The sequence below is a fragment of the Epinephelus moara genome, chromosome 24, assembly GCF_006386435.1.
Source record: "Epinephelus moara isolate mb chromosome 24, YSFRI_EMoa_1.0, whole genome shotgun sequence".
Lineage (NCBI taxonomy): Eukaryota > Metazoa > Chordata > Actinopteri > Perciformes > Serranidae > Epinephelus > Epinephelus moara.
Genome location: NC_065529.1, coordinates 12412888 through 12432251, shown reverse-complemented (window position 1 = coordinate 12432251; position 19364 = coordinate 12412888). Strand labels below are relative to the sequence as shown.

At 38.9% G+C, this 19364-nt stretch overlaps 1 protein-coding gene across 1 annotated transcript in view; it reads left to right on the top strand.

Annotated features, from left to right (window-relative positions):
• The window catches only part of LOC126386756 (calcium-activated potassium channel subunit beta-4-like), a 42648-nt gene extending 26687 nt beyond the window's left edge, over positions 1–15961 (top strand). Inside the window, exons 3-4 of the mRNA XM_050039317.1 lie at positions 2896–3023; positions 7794–15961. Coding sequence (XP_049895274.1) covers positions 2896–3023; positions 7794–8118 — 453 coding nt within the window. The 3' untranslated portion in view covers positions 8119–15961. The remainder of the gene's footprint in view (positions 1–2895; positions 3024–7793) is intronic.
• The last annotated feature ends 3403 nt before the right edge of the window (positions 15962–19364 follow it).

The window sequence follows — 19364 nt, the reverse complement described above, 5'->3', positions numbered from 1 at the left end:
CTTTTACAGCTGAGAGGAGATAAAACATGTCCGTGGTCGACACATTCATCACTCTGAGCCCACGTGAGACGACAGTAATGTCCTGATATGTGAGAATATTGGACAGGTTTATTGAACAAATGTCTCTCTGAATGTTCTCCATAGTAACACCTGGGAGTCCATTATATCTTATACTTCACTTTCATATCATGGCTGCATACCAAGGGAGAGAGGGAGAGGCAGTTTTGGAACAATTACCGGATCTAATATTTATAGAGCCGAGCAGACAACAGGCTAACGATGGAGGAATGTTGCGCTACGACGTTCATTTACTCAAGTACCTCCTCAAGTATTTTTTAACCTGGACCCCATGTTCCCATGTTTTGTGTCTAAGTGACGAATGGGAACAATTTTCATACCTTCAGCAATAGCTGACACCAGAGGAATTATGTTTCTGGGTTGTCCATACGAATGGACGGACATACGTCCCATTCTTGTGAATGCGATATCTCAAGGATGCCTTGAAAGAATGTTGCAAATTTGGCACAGCTGTCCACTTGGATTTAAGGACGAACTGATTCCATTTTGGTTGTCAAAGGTCAAGGTCACTGTGACTTCATCTGTCTCATTCTTGTTAATGCAAAATCCCCAAACACCTATAGGGAATTTTTTTTAGCATTTGGTGCAATCACATTCTTGATTAGATTTTGGTGGTCAAAGGTCAAGGTCACTGTGACCTTGTCATTCTCACTCTCATTATCACAATATCTCAAGAAGGCCTTGATGGAATTTCCTCAAATTTGGCACAAACATCCACTTGGACTTAACAATAAACTGATTCAAATTTTGTGGTCAGAGGTATGGAATCTGCGTTGTGTGGTCAATAATGAGGAGGCTCGTCGTTTATTCTCTGAACAGGAACAGGATATGTACTGCTCAGTCACACTGTAGGCTCATTACAGGCAGCTCACACATAGCACACTGGGGCACATTACTCACCAACTGGCAATGTTTTTACGCAAGCAGTGAAATTTTTGACACAGCAAATTATTAATACAATTATAAAAATACAAAAATATGTACCTGAACAGGAACAGGATATTTATGGTCAGTCATACATTTGGCTCATTACAGGCAGCTCACACATAGCATGCTACAAATGAACAGCACGTTACGTTAGCATAAAGCCAGCTGTTTCACAAAGTGCATAAAGTCGCTATCTGGACACTATATCCCTCATAAAGTTCAGCAACCCACTCGTGACTCACTCACAGTGCTATGCTCGACAACTCACCTTGGGCACGTCTCTCATCAACAGGCAATGTTTTAGCGCCTGCAGTGGCATTTACTCAGTACCTCTGAGAGAGGGCGCCCTTCAGCAAATAACCCAGGTATAACCACACAACTACTTAAGTGCGTGACTATCACATTATAGCAATAATAGCAAGTGGAATTACATGCAATAAAAACGCTGTTGCAGTCAAAAACTCAGGAATTCATATGCTGATTATGCACACAAATGTCTAACAGGATAAAATAATGACATTTTATATCCAAAAGGTCAAAGGTCAGCTTGACTGTGACATCATCATGTTTTAACGTCATATCTCAGGAACAGAAGGGGAGACATTTGGTCAGATACTGAATTTGTGACACTAACCTTGAAACTGTGCTGATGGTATAGATCTCCCGTAAGAGTACAATCCGTTTGGTTTAAGGCCCTGTGAATTAAGGGTTAATTTCAACCAAACCACAGCTGGTGATCGTGAAAACAGCGTAAAGACAAACTAAGATGGTTTTGTGAGACTTTTAATAGAGTTAATTTTACAACAGTAAAATTACCGAGGCATGGCTGCACTTCCTGCTGGGATAGTGGGACGAAAAGCGGTTGTGTCTTTACCAAGACATTGCTGCTTTTCCAGCAGAGATTTTGCCTCCTAAACAGTATATTTTAAGCCCCTAATCATGATCAAGTTCTTTTTGTGCCCAAACAACAGTTTCAATGTGTCAGCTACATAATAAGGTACAAATATAATGTATCAGTGGTTTGCAGAAATCTACAATGCCAACATCTTTTTTGGCGACTGTGTTAAACACACACTGCAGTTTATTTTGACTCAATCCCACACACACCGTCCTGCGGCCACAAATACTCACTAAAGCATCAAATGTGGATTAATCTGCCGCTGGAAATAGTCCCCAATAAATTAGCTTTTTCCTGTCCAGCTGTTTTAGGAAATTACTGAGAATTATATTTGTGTTTTTAAAGATTTAGCTCTTCTGTAGGACCCAGTGAGTGTGGAGCTGAGAGACACAGACAGGAAGTCAGAGAGTATACTTCAGAGATTTTGGGTCAGTTTTTTCCTGCAGTAGTTATTGTCTCATCTTTCATTTCGATGGAGTTCAGGTTGCAATCACCACAACTCCCCCTCCACCCCCCCTTCTGTGTACCAATCACATCATCGCCATAGCAACCAGTTGATCCACAGCAACCAGTCAGGAACCAATCAACCTCCTGCTACGTGAATCTGCGTGTGTGTGTGTGTGTGTGTGTATGTGTGTGTATGTGTGTGTGTGTGTGTGTGTGTGTGTGTGTGTGTGTGTGTGTGTGTGAGAGAGGTTATGTTTGGAAGCTGAAACTAAACCTTAACTAAAGAACAAGAGAGTGATGCCGAACCCCCTCTGAGCCAATCAGGATCAAACCTGTCACCTTGTTGTGACCTTATTACAGCACTTCCTGCTGGGTAATCACTGTCACTACAACAGAGTGATGTAACAATCCTCCAACATTTGTCCGTATCTGATCAGTCTGAGACAAAATAATGTAACGCCAGGAGATTTAACACCTTAACCGATTACTTTCATTGATCTATTAAAGACACAGGTGTTGATATTGATCTGTTTTGTGTCTCCCAGTGTTCATACGTCCCTCCCTGTGAGCGGGACAACCAGAAGAACAAAGACAGCGTTCTGTGGTGGGAGGATTACTTCACTAAAGAGGTCAGCAGCCAGTCCTTCACCTGCTTCTTCAACCAGCAGAGGAGGTGAGACATTTACACCACGCTCTATTTTAAGGTGTGATAAAGGTAAATTGGAAACAGGGGACGTGTGATGCTGTGAAGTTCGCCGCGGTGACAGATCATTGTTGCCATGGGAGATTGCAGATGGCCGCTGCACCTTGCAGCATTATGTGAGCATCTTTTTGACAGAACCCTTAATTTGCTGCACGCGACCTTTGACCCCACAGGAGAAGGGTCCTTCCACTTCAATTTAACAGTCATTAAAGCTCCGGTCCGTTATGAGCTGTTTTCTGATGGACGTTTTTCACAAGATGCTTCTGCAGAAGATTAAAAAACTTTATAGTGACAGTTCTCAAACACAAAGAAGCACAATCTTTTTTGGAATCAGTAGAGAGTTGCGGGAGTTTGGAAGTTATTTCGACAGGCCACTGTTCAGGAAATAAAAATCTTTTTTTTTTTTTGTGAAGACTGTTGAAGGGAGACCTTTGATTAGTCCTACTAATTGTCACGTTCACAGGAAGGCGAGTTCCTCTGTCTCTGTGTATGAAAAGCCAAGCAGAATCAGAGCTCAGGGTATTTTGGGGGTCTCTCCACTTTTCACTCCTTACATTTTTTAATCTTTTCAGTTTTTCCTCTTAGATTTACTCTTAGAAGTCTTGGTTAAATAAAGGGAGTGAGACTTAACTGAAAAGGAAATTCTTTTTTGATTATTCATCGTCTGCTGACCAGCATTGGTCCTCCTCACCACCTTAAAGTAAGGCCTCCTCCCCATGGTGGTTGGAGGTGTATCCCAATTAGGTCTAGATGTGCAAGCCTAGACACAAAGGACCTGTAGGCATCCCCTCTGGGTCCGTAAGGAGCAGGCCTGAGTATTCTAAAATAGGGTGAGTAACTAAAGAGCTGTCCCTGCCAGCTCCCTCTCCTCTCCCCGCACAAGGCTGCAGTGAGTAGGAGCAAGGAGGACGTGCATGTGTTCTCAAGTGGCCCACCCTCAGAGACCAAAAAGTGGGGGGTGACCACGCACCAGGACCCCAAGCCCACCCCCTACAAAATGCAACCCCAGCAAAAGTATTTGTCTCAGAGACAGAGAGGTGTTACCTGATGTTTAGGTAAAGAGGGAAGTAAGTTTATTTCCAGCACTGCTTACACTCAGAAAGGATTGTTACCTTTTGAATTGGGCTTCTGCGTTGTCAAGACCCAACACTCCCGGCGTAGAAGGACGCACTTCAAAGACCTTGTGAGCAGTTTCACATAGGAACAACTTTCTCTCTACCAAATTACACCCGCCTACCGTACCACCACACAGAAGGTACAAGGTCTGTTTATCATCTTGAGTAAACAGTCCATGATTTCTGGAAAGAGACATCACTGTTTAGTTATATAAATAGATAAATAAATCCACAAGCCATCTAACTCTATTTTGTAAGAGAGAAGGCAGACGTCTCTACGACCGTTATCTTCAACACTTAGCAACTTGCACCAAAATGATAACTACTGTTGCACTCCAGGTAAGAGGAAAAATATGTATTTTGATTTTGGGTGAACTGTCCTCTTAAGACTCATGAGAACAGAACCAGTGGTGAGATGTTTCTGAGTCAGGCCCCCAGGAAGGCTTTGAAGCCAATTTTCGTAATGGCCACACAGGAATTACACCACCATGTGATGCCTTGCTGCCCAAAAGACTTTTTCCTATTGACTTACATGGTGAAAGAGACGACAGATTTTCCTGGGAAAACCTTGTCTCTCCTCAGCTCTGCTACAGCACTAACAGTGTGCAACACTAAGCTAACGTTAGCTAGGAAATGGAGTCTGCTAATGTCAACAAACAACCAGCACCCCAACCAGAGTCCACAGCATCCCTTGAGGTAGTGCACCAGGCTTTCAAGCCAATTTCTTTAGTAGCCAAACAGTGGAATTACAACTTTTGGAGTTCTTCATGTGATGCCATGTGGCCGTAAAAGACTTTTTCCCATAGACTTAAATGTTAAAAATAAATCTGTAAATCAATGGATACAGTTTTTTAGCACAACCTGCTCAAAACGACTCGTTTCACCAGCAGGATTACAGAATTCTCTGTTAAAGACTCAGGATGCATTTTCCAGAACAACCTTGCCTCCCCTCAGCTCCGCTACAGCGCTTACAGTGTGCAGCACTAGCTAACGTTAGCAACATTAACTTTTGGCTTCACTCAGCAACTTTCACAGGAATTAACAGGGCCCCGCCTCCAACGCTGTATCCAGGTCTCTTTATACATCCATGTATATTTACTCAAATTCAGTTTTCACATACTTGTACTTTACTCAACTATTTACATTTATGCTACTTTACACTTTAAGGCTACTTCACTACATTTATTTGACTATTACTTTTTACCTTTAAATAATATGATTTGTAGAAATTAAAAGACCCAGTACTACACTACTAATCTACCCAGTAGTATGTAAAGTATCTAAATTGGCTCCAGGTTGATGAACTACAACATTAAAATGCTCTTACATGTATTTATTAGTTATAAAAACTGAGTAATAAAATATTATACTGTATATTATATATAACGTATTTTTACTGAAGTAACAGTTTAAGTTCAGGACTTCCACCACTTACACTTCGTCCTGCTCTGTTTAGAACAATCTGCCTGGGGAAAAAAATTGATTTACCGGTGAAGAGACTTGAAGTATAATTCAAAGTGATGACCGTAGCATAAAGTGGTCACGGTCAGATTATCCTGCAGACTCCTGTGTTTCTATTTTAAGAAACGTTCAGGGCATCATTAAAATAGCATTTTGAAATGGGAACAGCAGTAATTATGGTTTTATTAGTTTCAGTACCACCTGCTCCTCACACATCTAACTGTCTCAACATACTACAATTTTATATGTGAAAAAATATCACACACAAATAACAGTCTCTACTGTAACCTGGAGGATGTCAAGGTACATGTAAAAGAGCAGATTCATGTATAAAGAACCTTTTCTTTTGTATTCAGGTTATGTCGTCCTGTAAAGAAGCACAGCTCCCCTTTTTCACACTGTGACCGAATATTGTTGGGACACAGATCTCCTTTAGCGTGTCAGCTTAATCCTCCTATTTTTCACTGACGATGCTTACCTGTGACCTTGTCTCGTTTTATTTTTATCTCTGCACCAGAAGGATCAGAATGAGGAAACTCTGCTTCATAAATGAGGGCCCGGTGGGAGCCCATTGATGCTGCAGATAAGATATTATATGGTGTTTTACAGAAAAAGAACTGGAACACTCAGAGGGTTTTTATAAAGATAAGGAAAACACAGTTAGTCACTTGATTTATGAGGTTATTTCAGAGGTGACAGGGAGGTTAGGCTGTATTCCAAAAGTCTTCTGTGAAACCTCCAACTTTTCATTTGTGTCTTTGAACTTTTTGGATGATAATATTAATTAAAAGAGGCAAAGCTTCTCTTGGAAAATAAGTAATCCATCTTTGTGAGGTGACAGTACAGATAATATTTGATAATGAATAGAACAAGCTTGCTGGTAGCCCTGCTGCTGATGTTATGTTAGCTTAATGCTTTGATAGCTGATGTTGGAATACAAGTAACTTAGTTGCTGATGTTACGTTAGCTTAATGGGGCGGCAGTAGCTCAGTCCATAGGGACTTGGGTTGGGAACCGGAGGGTCGCCTGTTCAAGTCCCCGTCCGGACCAAAATATGGAGTGTGGACTGGTAGCTGGAGAGGTGCCAGTTCACCTCCTGGGCACTGCCGAGGTGCTCCTGAGCAAGGCACCGAACCCCCCAACCGCTCTGAGCGCCTGTCATGGGCAGCCCACTCTGTCATCTCTCCACTTTGTGCATGTATAGGTCCTGTTTGTGCATGTGTGTGTTCGGACCTGTGTGTAATGACAAACAGAGTGAAAAAATTGAATTTCCCCTCGGGGATTAATAAAGTATATAAAATTAAAAAAAATTAAATTAAATTAATGCTTTGATAGCTGATGTTGGAATACAAGTACTTTAGTTGCTAATGTTACGTTAGCTTAATGCTTTGATAGCTGATGTCGGAATACAAGTAACTTAGGTGCTAATGTTACGTTAGCTTAATGCTTTGATAGCTGATGTTGGAATACAAGTACCTTAGTTGCTAATGTTACGTTAGCTTAATGCTTTGATAGCTGATGTTGGAATACAAGTAACTTAGTTGCTGATGTTACGTTAGCTTAATGCTTTGATAGCTGATGTCAGTGCTGTTAAAACTTTTTGTCGCATTACTGATGTTGGATTGCTGTTAGGTTAGCCAGGCTAACGCAGCTTTGTACAATGTTAGCGGTTGTTGAATAGCTTGCGAACAGTTACTAATTGGAAAATTGATCGTTATGTCAACTCCCACACAATGAACATGCTAATGCTCTGCTAACTTTGTGCCTTATTTATTTATAACTAACTTAATCATTTGTTTAATTTGCTTTTGATGAAAACGTAATGCTTCGTCCATGTTTATCAGTTGTCTTGATAAATTCAGTATGATGTCTCTTTCCACAACAACACTGCTGCTCTTGGTTTCTCTACCCCAACTATACTTTACTGCTCTCATTTAGAATTTTTTCCCAGTTGCTAAGGCTTTGTCAGTTTGAAGTGCATGATTAATAGTCTTTTAATGTGAAATATCTGCAGGAAGTGTTGAGTTTAACTGGCAGTAAATGAAAAGTATTAAAAAAAACTGCCAAGTACAAAAAACTGAATTTAATTAACTTAAATAAAGTTTAGAGTAATGAAAGACCAGCTGTCAATTCTCTTTTTTTTTTCTCCTTATTGTGATTTCAGGCCCGATGACGTGTTGTGGCGCCGTTCCCACGACACCAGTGTCCTGCTGCACTGTGTCCTCTGGCCGATGGTGTCACTCCTGCTGGGCACACTCATTGTGCTCCTGACGGTGTGCGCGCGCTCCCTGGCTGTTCGAGCCGAAGCTCTCCAGAAGAGGAAATGCTCTTACGAAGTGTGCCAAGACCTGTCAGCTGGTCCCTCAGACCGCCGCGGCAATAAGGCCGAAGACCCCCTTGCGACGAACTCTGACCCCGAGTCGTCGTCACCAAGAAGGACCCTGCCGCTGTTTGCGGTGCCAGTGCGACGACGCGATCGGGAACATTAAAAGGGGAAGCAGACAGCTGTTTTCACGTCGTGAAAATAAATCAGGATGCTAACAAGCCGGTGGGCGAAGTCGACTAACTGGCTGAGGACGCCACCAACAACCCACTGCTGTGTGGTGTGGTGTTTATGATCGGAAGTGTTAAAACCAGGATATGAGGAGAGGATGAGAGGAAACGACTTTGTTGCCTGTAGATCTGAGCAAAGACACCTTTCCTCTGGTTTTAACTGGATCTCTCGGATGCTGCTGAGTTGAGTCCTCTGGTTATAATCAGCATTTCTTCTGTGATAGAGTCGTTACGAAGGGTTCTTATAACGACAACAGTGCCGTGATAGATGGTACGGTGAATTATGTGTCAGGAAAAAAGAGTCAAACTTCACTCGAGGACTCGTTACTGCTCTTTACTGCGGTCTTAACTGTAGCTCTTCTATCGATGTAGTTTTCCCTCTGAGTCCCAGTAGCCATACGTGTTGATAAATAGAGCCAAAGTCCTGACGTCTCTTCAGGCTAGCCGCTGTTCCTCGACCTTCTGAGGCTCAGTGCAATCTTTCTTTGAGGGTTTCTTCCATTGGTATTTCTGAAAACATTAATCTATTTATTACCTATTTTATTTAGTTGTGAGGGATCATGTACAATATTTAAGACTTTCCCTCCGCAGCATTGATCCCGTTAAGACAGCAACAGAGTCATGTTGTACTTACTGTAGCGTTCTATTGCTTCGAGTTTCTTTACTCTTGGAATTTGGTACCATTTTCATTCACTCATTTTTAGTCGAGGTGCTTCTACTTTGCTGTTTTTTTTAATCACCTTTTAAGTTTTTGTTTGTTTTTTGTTTTGTATGCCAAAATTACAACTCACAAATTCGCCTCAAAGGACTTTTGACCCAGTTTTGAGTTGAAGAAACACAAAAATAAGTAATGTTTTCTTGGGTTTACATATATATATATATATATATATATATATATATATATCTGAGGATAAACAAGCGTCTTCTACAGCACTTCGATACAAATCAAATCCTGCGTGAGTTTAACATGTCAAATTTATTTCTTCGCATCCACAAATAACTAAACTTAACAAAAAATTACAGTCTGAAAACAGATTTCATGTTTGTTTTTTTCAGTAATTAGTCATTGCTTTCAGAGATTTCAGTCGTGAATTTACAAGAAAAAAAATCACACAAATTAAAAAATCTGAGATTATTAAATCATAGATTTGAAAAACTCAAAATTTCTCAGAAATTAAAGTCACAAATTTACATTTTACATTTTTTTGGATGAACCTCGTCACACCACAGACGCTTATTTTTTTTTTTCTGCCTCCACACCAGTAATAGCCGCGGACAGAGGTATTATGTTGTCAGGTTGTCTGTCTGTCCATCAGCTTGTCCCATTGGTGTGAATGCGATTTGAGGGAATTGCTTCCAATTTGGCAAAGGTCAAGGTCACTGTGATTGTCGCGGTAATGTTGTATATTTTTAATATTTTATGGGGGGGGGGGGGTTGCCTCTTTTCTTTACACTGTACTTCAGTTGAATCAAACACTGTTAAATCTGCTCACCCCATTTTCACGACTCTGACATTAAATTCAGTAACATTTAATGTAAATATGACGCTGCAGACTAACAGGCTGGCAGATAAATATAGTGGGTCAAACACTGTAATATTTTAAATTAGAATCTAGTGCAAGAAAGTAGAACATATCCCAAAATGGATCCTCAAACTGCTGGAGAACATGCACTCTGGTATTTCCTGCATGTAAATAAAGAAGAAAACAGTGAATGTGAGGCAGTGAAAAGTAAATGGGAGGATAAATTTTAAATCAATTTTCATCGGAGGTCAATTTAAATAATTGAACTTAATGATTTATTAATGTATTGAAATACAGTGGTGACTCATCAGAGGCCCATTAGTGGCTCCTGTTGCTTCTGGGACTCCTGGTTAATGATGTGAGAGCTCTTTGAACTGTGAAGCTGTTTGCAGACAGCAGGAACAAACCACAGGCCCTAATGTCAGAGGTTAAACTGGGAGCTCCCAGGCGAAATGTTGGAGGTTATACTGGGAGCACAGTGGACACAACCACAGCAAATGCTACGGGGAAAACTTCAGTTCAAGTCAAACTGGAACAAAGCCTATGGAGGACAAAAAATGACTCAAGTATTAACAAATACATGAATGAATGAATGAATGAATGAATGAATGTATAAATAAATACAAGAATAAAAAATTAAATAAAAATTAAAAAATAAACACACCAATAAATAAATGTATGAATAAATACAGGAATAAATTACTGCTGAAATAAATACAAAAATAAAGAAATAAATTAATGAATACATGTTGAAATAAATATATAAATGCACGCATAAATAAATCAAACATGATAATTAAACAGGGCATAAATAAATATATATATAGGATATTTATTTAATTTTTTTGCACAACCACATTCATTTATTTATATATAATGTGGGAGGAGTTTATTTGTGCATTATTTATTTATTTCCATAATTATTTTAGCATTTATTTATTCTTTATATATTTGTTTTGGTATTTATTTATTTTATTAATTAATTAATTTATTTATACATTTATTTATCGTCTCATTTTTTGTCCTCCATGAAAGACAAGTCACATTTCTATTTATTCTGGTGTAGAGGAGTCAAAAATATCACAGCGTTTTGGTAAATATTACTTCACTGCAAACAGTGGTAGAAAAATAATGAATAAGATTTGTTCAAGTACCGTACTTAAGTACAACTTTGAAGTACTTGTGCTTGATTTAATTTTTTTTTTTTTTCCATGCTGCTCCATTATTAGACCCCACTGCGTTTCAGAGGAAAATATTGTTCTTTTAATTCCACAACATTTATTATAGACATAAGACTTTTATTATACAAAACATATAAAATGCTTTTAGTTCTGATTCTCTTAACTGTCAGTTAAAATTGGGCTGTTTTTAAGTATTTTTGTTGAGTTGTTTTTAGATAAGCAATAAGGCCTCATAATTATGTCTTCTTTTTATTTTTACCTATCGAACAGCAGCTGAAAGTAGAGGAACCATTTTGTTTGGGGAGGAGCAGTTTCTCTTCAAGTGTAGCGCAGGTTCAAGCTGTCAGTTTAGATACTCCGCCGCCATCAGGTCACTAAAATGTCTCTAAATTTACAGTGTCTGCAGACGCTTGTTCTCCACAGATGAAAGTCAGTGGTGAAACTAACAGGGGACGCCATGTTTGGTTCAGCTGAAACTTTATGTACAGGTTGTCGTGCAGCTGAAACGTTTCCTTCTCTGCTGTAAATCTGATTGGCTGTTTGGTCACAAAGCAGAAACGACACAAACACCTATTTAAATTGAGTGCAGCTGATCAACAGCAGCAGGTGTTGCAGATGTGGTGTTAAATTTTGATTAAATCTTTTCACAGCTTCTGTGTGTAGGCAAAGACACTACATTTGGATTTATCCATTACGAGGCACATGAAATATGTTTGTTAGTCAGTATTGTTTACAACACAGTTGGTGCACATGATATTTTATTTTTTGGAGTCCGTATAAACCCATGTTAGTGTCATCTTGAATGACTGTGTCCGTTTGGGTTCACTTTGCCACCTTCCTGTCAGTTACTCAAGCCGATACGGTCGTAACAGTAGCATCGGAAACACATCACGGTCGACAGTGATGCACACCAGACTCTGATCATACTGCCTGCCATGAACAGCAGTGCTGGGAACCAGTATACCGGCATGTCCAGTATTTTGTTCAATGAAACACAGAGATTTCAGTGTCATTTTCTGAATTCCTGTACAATATTCTGTCTTCTTCTTAAACTCTGGGAAAAAGTGTAATTATTGTTGTAAAACTTTTAAAGGCTCAGAATAAATTAGTTTTCTGCCACGCAGCCGAGTTAACAATAGATCTGCCGTCGCCAAACATGATTCATCTTGTATCAGAGGGAGCTTTTGATCTTTAAGTCTCCAAATTTCCTACCACCACCACCATCCCTACAGTCTAAAAATTACTTACACGTCACCTAGCAACAGCCACAAGGCCGAGTGATGTCGCTGCCAATGAAAAGTGAAACAGCCGAACTTCAAGCGTGCGGCTGCTCTTGTTCTCAGTGTGAACTGACTGTTGTTGTAAATACATCTTTTCCTCCTCAGGTTCAGATGCTCTGTGGTGAACTCTCATGTTGCTGTAGCACATTTTGTTTCCTCGTGGACAAGTGTCGATATCTGAATGTCTCAGATTTGTGTTGTTAGTTTGACTTTGACTCGAGCGGGAGTAGAAATCACTTTTTTTTTAACCTGTACTTTGCAAAGTTTGACTGAAAACAAACTGAATGTATTCTTTATTTTCCTTGAGGCATACTGTGCACAAAGTTTTATTACTCTCAGTCTTTAAATAGTTTGCAACAGGTTTTTGTGCAAAACTGAAATAGTCTCCTAGACAACCAGAGGAATCACCTTATTTGACATGCAAAGCCATATCTACATAAACTAAACTGAAAAATTAAATATGCCACGACTGCTAAAGAAAGTAGAATGCTTTTTGAAGTTTTCACAAAACGAAAAACTATCTGCTGCACATTAAAAACAACCTGGTCTCACTCTGAAGTTGTCGAAACCTGGCACTTGGGCAGTGACTTGGTGTCAGACACTGACAAAAAAAGCCGTCCCTTAATGTCAGCATAATACATGCTTTTATTTTGAAGGAGACTGTATGTAAACGGTAAATTTCCTGTGAAAACAGAAGTGTATTTTGAAAGAACACAATGCATGTAACAGGCTGACGTTGACACACAGGGTACCTTGCATGTCGTATCTGGACGTGGAAAGTCCATGACCAAACGTCGATATGTGACGAGGTCGGAGTGAGAATGTGTTGTGAAGAAAAAAATGATCCGGAGCACATACAAAATATTTTGCTGCTCATGAAATACACTCTAGTGCTCATCTGAAACTCACTGCTGCACCTCTGTGGCCCTGACCAGAAACATGGACAAAAAACATTTTGCTCATGTCCCCGACTTTTTGTGTTACCATTCCTGCATTGGTAGTTTCCTGTGTGAGCCAAAAAGTAGTTTGACAAACTGTTTCTCTGCACAGGATCCACTCAGGAGTTCTGAACCAGCGCCCTCATTAATGTAAAGAGCAAATGTCAGATAATGTTCTCCAAACAGCCTTCTTAACCACAAACTCCAGAGAAAATGTGTTTGTGAATTTGGGCTCTCCAGTTAGATTTTACAGCTTGATGTGACGTTCAGAGGCATCAGGAAATCTCACAACAGATCTTAGTAAAAATGTGAAAGTAAAACGAGTTGTATGACTCCGTGAATGTAGAGAGACGAGCAGGAACTACTGATGTAGCTTCATGATGTAGCTTTGTAAAGTCATCACTTCATCCACTGTCTTGTTTCTTGTTTCTAACTTTCTTTCCTCTCGTCTTCCTTTTTTACTTTCTTTTCCTACCTTTCCTTTTCTTTCTGTCACTCAAAGACATCATCTGGTCTTTTTCATCAGGTTTACATATTGCAGCTATATGTAAAGTTTTCATCCAGTTGAGTCAAGAAATTCTAACATAAACCCCAAAGTACCATTTTATAACGTGTGTTATCGGTCTTATCACGATATAAGATAGAATTAAGAAAAAATAAGACAGGTAGCCTCATGATACCGTCTACTGACAGTTTATTTCTCTTTTATTTTGGTGGCAGGTCGTCTTCACGGTGCTTTGTTCTAATTTGCTCCTTACAATAAAACGATCCATTGCCCCACTCATATTATTATCATCCATCACACTGGCTGCCAATCAGGAGCTTTTGATGTGTCACACGCTTATAATGTCCACGTGTGAACACTGACAAATAGGTTCCCCGTAAAAGTTTTTTTTTTTTAAATTAAATTCAATTTAATTACATTACAGTTTGCCTCTTTATTAGGAAAAGTGTGCACATAGTATACTGATACAGTCAATGCGGTGCTGATGCAGGTGATACACGGTGAGAAATAGTCAAAAAAAATAACTCTAATGTTAACGCACTATTGGCAGCCGCTCTAACAGCTAGTTTCCAGTGCAAGAATATATCAATACAAAATACGTTTCCAAACACACAGATAATGTAAAATAAAAAGTATAAAAGCATCTGTGACCTTATGCGCCGTTTCTCCTCCTCCGTTTCACTCAAATGAGCAAGGAGCAGGCACCTTTGGCGATAGAATTGATCATAAACAAACATAAACCCCGCACAGTCCGCCATGTTGCTTTGACAGTTTTGCGTGACTTGCCTGGAACGCTATGAAGTCGTGAGTCGTGCCTTGAAGTGTTGACTTGCGGGCTCAGAAACTTGCCTGGAACGAAGCATAAGAGCACAACACACTAATCCATGTAAAAACAAGATGGCAGCCATCTCTGCCAAGTCAGTTTACGATTAATGTACAAGCTAAGACGCTGTTAATTAGGAAGTACTCGTTTGACGACATCGGGACTTCATTATCATTGGCTGTTTTTAGTTTTTTATACTTATCAGGTCCTACTGATCCCAGTTAGCTAGGAGAAATAAAAAAATGCAAACCAAACACAAGTTCCGGTCTCAGGAGGATATGTTGGTGTGACTTTACTCAGTTGGATTGAAGTGTTATCTGTAATTGAAATACATAAACTAGACAAAATAGACCAAATAATTTCTTTGAATGTTCATCCCCTATACTTTCTTATTTCTCTGACTCCCTTAGATTATATTTTATCCCTTTCCTCCTTAGTTATTTCATTTTCTCCTTTCTTTCTCCTCATTGTTCCCATTGTTTTTATTTCCTTTAAAACGTTTTCATGTTTTCTCTTTCTGTCTTTTAGTCTTTCTTTCTTGCTTTAAACCAGTCAGATAAAAGTTTTGTTTTTAAGAAATTAGCAACTTGTTACAATCAATGTCACAAAAACAAAACAAATACACAGAAGCATAATGCATTCAGCTGGGGGGAAAGATCGGCTCTGTTTCTCTGAATTAAGGAGATCAACCCATTTTCTCATTAATTTAAAAAGATTTATTTTCATGGTTTTTTTTTTCTTATAATTCTGAGATAATATTTTAATTAATCCAGAAAAAGTGAGCAGATTTTTTTTTCTCAGGTAAACGCATTATGCTAATGTACAAATATAAAAACAGAAACCTGTATGATAAAAAGCTCACTCACACTTTTATGAATCAGATTTGTTTCTGCTGTCAACTCTTGTTTTTCTTTCTGTATCACATCATTAATATTTCAGTGCCGTATAAAGTGTTTTATTTTTATTCTCTGGACTTCTCCTGAATCATTTGTACTCTCCAAAGAAAATGTAGCTTCACCGTAGCATTTATGTGTATTTTTACGAGCTGTTGTCGTCTTTCTGTCTGAGATGAATAATGTTAGATTTTCTATCTGAAGCCATATGCTAAGCTGTGAACTGCAGTGACATCTAAACTTTAACTTTATTTTGCTTCTTTACCATAAAAACATGTTTAATTTTACTCTTACAAATGTGTTTTAGGTATTTGATGAGATTTTAGTTGATATTCTGATTTATTTCCTCCTTGAGTTAATTAAACACTGTAAAGTTCAGTAACTGATTTCTGACATGGATGAAAATGTGTTTTATTTTACTTTAATGTATTAACACCATTATAATTATTATTGTTGTTATTGTTGTTGTTATGATGAGTCTTTCTTTTCTGTCACACCTTTGTACTCTGCACTGTGTCGTCTGCAGGTATTTTGTCGTCCTCCATCTCCTCTGAACCTCTGCTGTGTACCATGTGACCCAGGTAGCCGCTTCGTCCATGTTTTAATGATAACGATAACTATAGTGCCTGATAGAGATCTTTAAATAAAAACACATTTTATCTTCACATGGAGTCGCACTGCAGCCTTTTGTGCTCGTCCAGCCTCATGTTAATCTTAAATGAATCATCTCCCAGATCTTTATCACGTTTATTTATTTTAAGTTTCATCATTATAAACAGGTGTAATCTGCTTTGTTGCAGCCCAGTCGCCAGAAGAGGTGGTCATTGTACGTTTCTGCAAACCATAAATAATCACATTTGTGCGTTTTATATGTTTCATGTTAAGGTTTGTAAAGTGACGTGTGAGCTAATTTTGTCATCAGGAGGACGGTGAATGGTGAGACACCTCAGTAAGACGCCTGCCAAGCTCCACACAACTGTTCAACACCATTAAACAACAATACTGGTTATTTTTTGGCGAGTCATTGCCGTGTTTCCAGCAGCTTCTTAGCCACAAAACATGGGTGATTGTTTGCAATCCCTCACTTTTTTATCTGAGGTTAGTGCCACAAAAAATGGTTGTTTTTCAACGAGACATTGCTGCGTTTCCAGAAGGGTTGCAACGATACACTGGTTTTAAGGTATACAGTGATATAAAAGTTGATGGTTATCACACCGTGTATATTTGCTTATCTATGATTGAAAAATTTGTTCAACCAAAAACAACCCCTCTATTTTCATTCCTTTAGCGGTCAATCTGACTGATAAAAAATATAAGTAATGCTATGACAAACTGAAGCCGCTATATTTTCTAAAATGGTTGTCGTATTGTGAAAATCTCATACAGTTGCAACCCTAGTTTCCAGCAGGGATCGTGCCCCAAAACTGGGTATTTAAGTCAAAACATGCTCTTATTCTGACAATAACCACGTGGTTTTTGTGTCTAAATATATCCATACGCTAACCACAGTGTTGTTGAAACATAAAGCTTCAACGTATCCACTACATTATAACATACAAATGTAATGTATCAGTGGTTTGCAGAAATGTAAATTTAATTTTTCTATAGGTTGACACAGAAGTTAGCATCACCCTGGTTTATTTGGGTTAGGGTTATTGCAGAAAATAAGCTCTGTGGTGAACTAATGTTTACGATACTTATATGTTTTGTTCAGTTAGATAATCTTCACAAATGAACACAACATTTTTGAAGCCTAAATGCAATTGCCAGAAGTAAAAAGCTAACATTAGGCTATGAACGAACTGCAGTTGCTTGACTTCAGCGTCACCACCACAACAAGGCCGTAAAGCCAAGTCCAGCGTGATGATGCTCTGTAGCGTCATTGAGCCACTTGTTAGCAAACACCTTTTTAAAGACATGCAAATGCTACTAAAATTACAGTGGGGTATTTACTGACATATTTTATGTCGTAGAACAAAACATGGCAGTCTCTTAAGCTTGTCTTAACCACAGACCTTATTTCAGACATCTAACCAAAAACCCACTGACTTTGAAGCAAGGGAACCGGGAGTGCTAAAATGCTGAGTCATTCCAACAGCAGTCTGTTGCCAACATTTATTTTGGTGATTGGTTGTTGTTGTCATGGAAAAAGCTCAGCTGTAGTGGGGAACCATATTGCCTTGAAATGTTATCATAATATTTCAGGGTATTTTTGCAACAACAATATAGTGAAATACTTAAATATAATGTAGAGTAGCTTCTATCTTTGCACTTTCTTTCTATATGTCTGTCTGTCCCATCCTTGTGAACAAGATGTCTCAAGAACGCCTCAAGGGAATTTCTTCAAATTTGGCACAAATGTCCACTTGTGTCAACAATGAAGCGATTGTTTTTTGGTGGTCATAGGTCAGCTAGGTTAGGTTAGGTCATAGGTTCCTGCTGGTCTGTCTCATTCTTGTGAATGTGATATCTCAAGAGCGCTTTGAGGGAATTTCTTCAAATTTGGCACAAACGTTCACTTGGACTCAACGATGAACTGATTAGATTTTGGTTGTCAAAGGTCAGTGTGACCTTGCATCCATTTCATTCTCGTGAACACAATAGCTCATGAATACCTCAAGGGAATTTCTTTAAATTTGACACAAACATCCATCTGGACTGAAGAATAAACTGATTAGAATTTTGTTGTCAAAGCTCAAGGTCAGTGTGACCTCACAAAATATGTATTTGGCCATAACTCAAGAATTCATACACTAATTCTGACAAAACTTGTCACAAATGTCTAACAGGATAAAATATTGAAGGTCAAAAGGTCAAAGGTCAGCTTGACTGTGACATCATCATGTTTTAACGTCATATCTCAGGAACAGAAGGGGAGACATTTGGTCAGATACTGAATTGGTGACTCTAATCTTGAAGCTGTGTTGATTGTATAGATCTTCTGTGTGTGAAGCATCCATGTTTTCACTGACATGGATGGAGACTGTCAGAGACACTGGACTGGTGGGCGGAGTCATACAACCACAGGGTGGACTGGTGGGCAGAGTCATACAACCACAGGATGGTGATTCTAGTTTATTATTAGGCTATTATTATTATTTTGGGCATTTTATGCCTTTATGGGATAATGTAGAGAGGAAACAGGAAATGAGGTAACAACAGAGGTCAGCCATGTTGTAATAAACCTGAATGTCATTCGGTTTTGTCTGCCATATCCGTCACTGCATGTCAAACTTAATGAACTCTGTCAAACTTAATGACAGCAGTTGTTGTCAGTGATGAAAGAAGTATTCAGATCCTAATTGAAGAAACACTGAACAAACGATGGAAGGACATAAAAACAAGGGGAAACAATGACAACATAAGGACAAAGAGAGAAGAAAAAGGTAGACAAGACACGAACAAAGAATTAAAAAGGTCGATGGAGACGCAGCGTGGATGTAACAATGGTGCAGGTTTGTTTGGATGTGAGTGTGTCCTTCCTTTCATCTGTCCTCCCTCTCCTTCACCCTCATCTTTATTCTTTCATTCACAGACCCCATCAACATGGAGAGAGTTGAATGGCCTCCTACCAGACAAGAGGACACACACACACACACACACACACACACACACACACACACACACTTGTATCGCCTCAGTCAGACCACTCGTTCTTTAAAATCAATGAATATTCAGCGACTCTCTCACACACATATTGACCCTTTCCGACCTTGGACAGGAGCGTTAATATGAGACCACTTAAACACACCAAACACACACTTACACTGCTATCACATGTTTTATCCAGTGCTGAGAAGTAACTAAATACATTTACTCAAGTACTGTACTTAAGTACAGTTTTGAGGTACTTGTAATTTACCTAAGTATAGCTGGTTTGTGCTACTTAATACGTAATACTTTTCCTTTCCTACTGTTTCAGAGGAGAATATTATACTTTTTACTCCACTGCATATCGTTAATGTATTCTGATATTTTACATGAACAAAAGCAGTGAAGAAATGCTCTGATACAAGTAAAATTTCAAAAATAAGCGAGG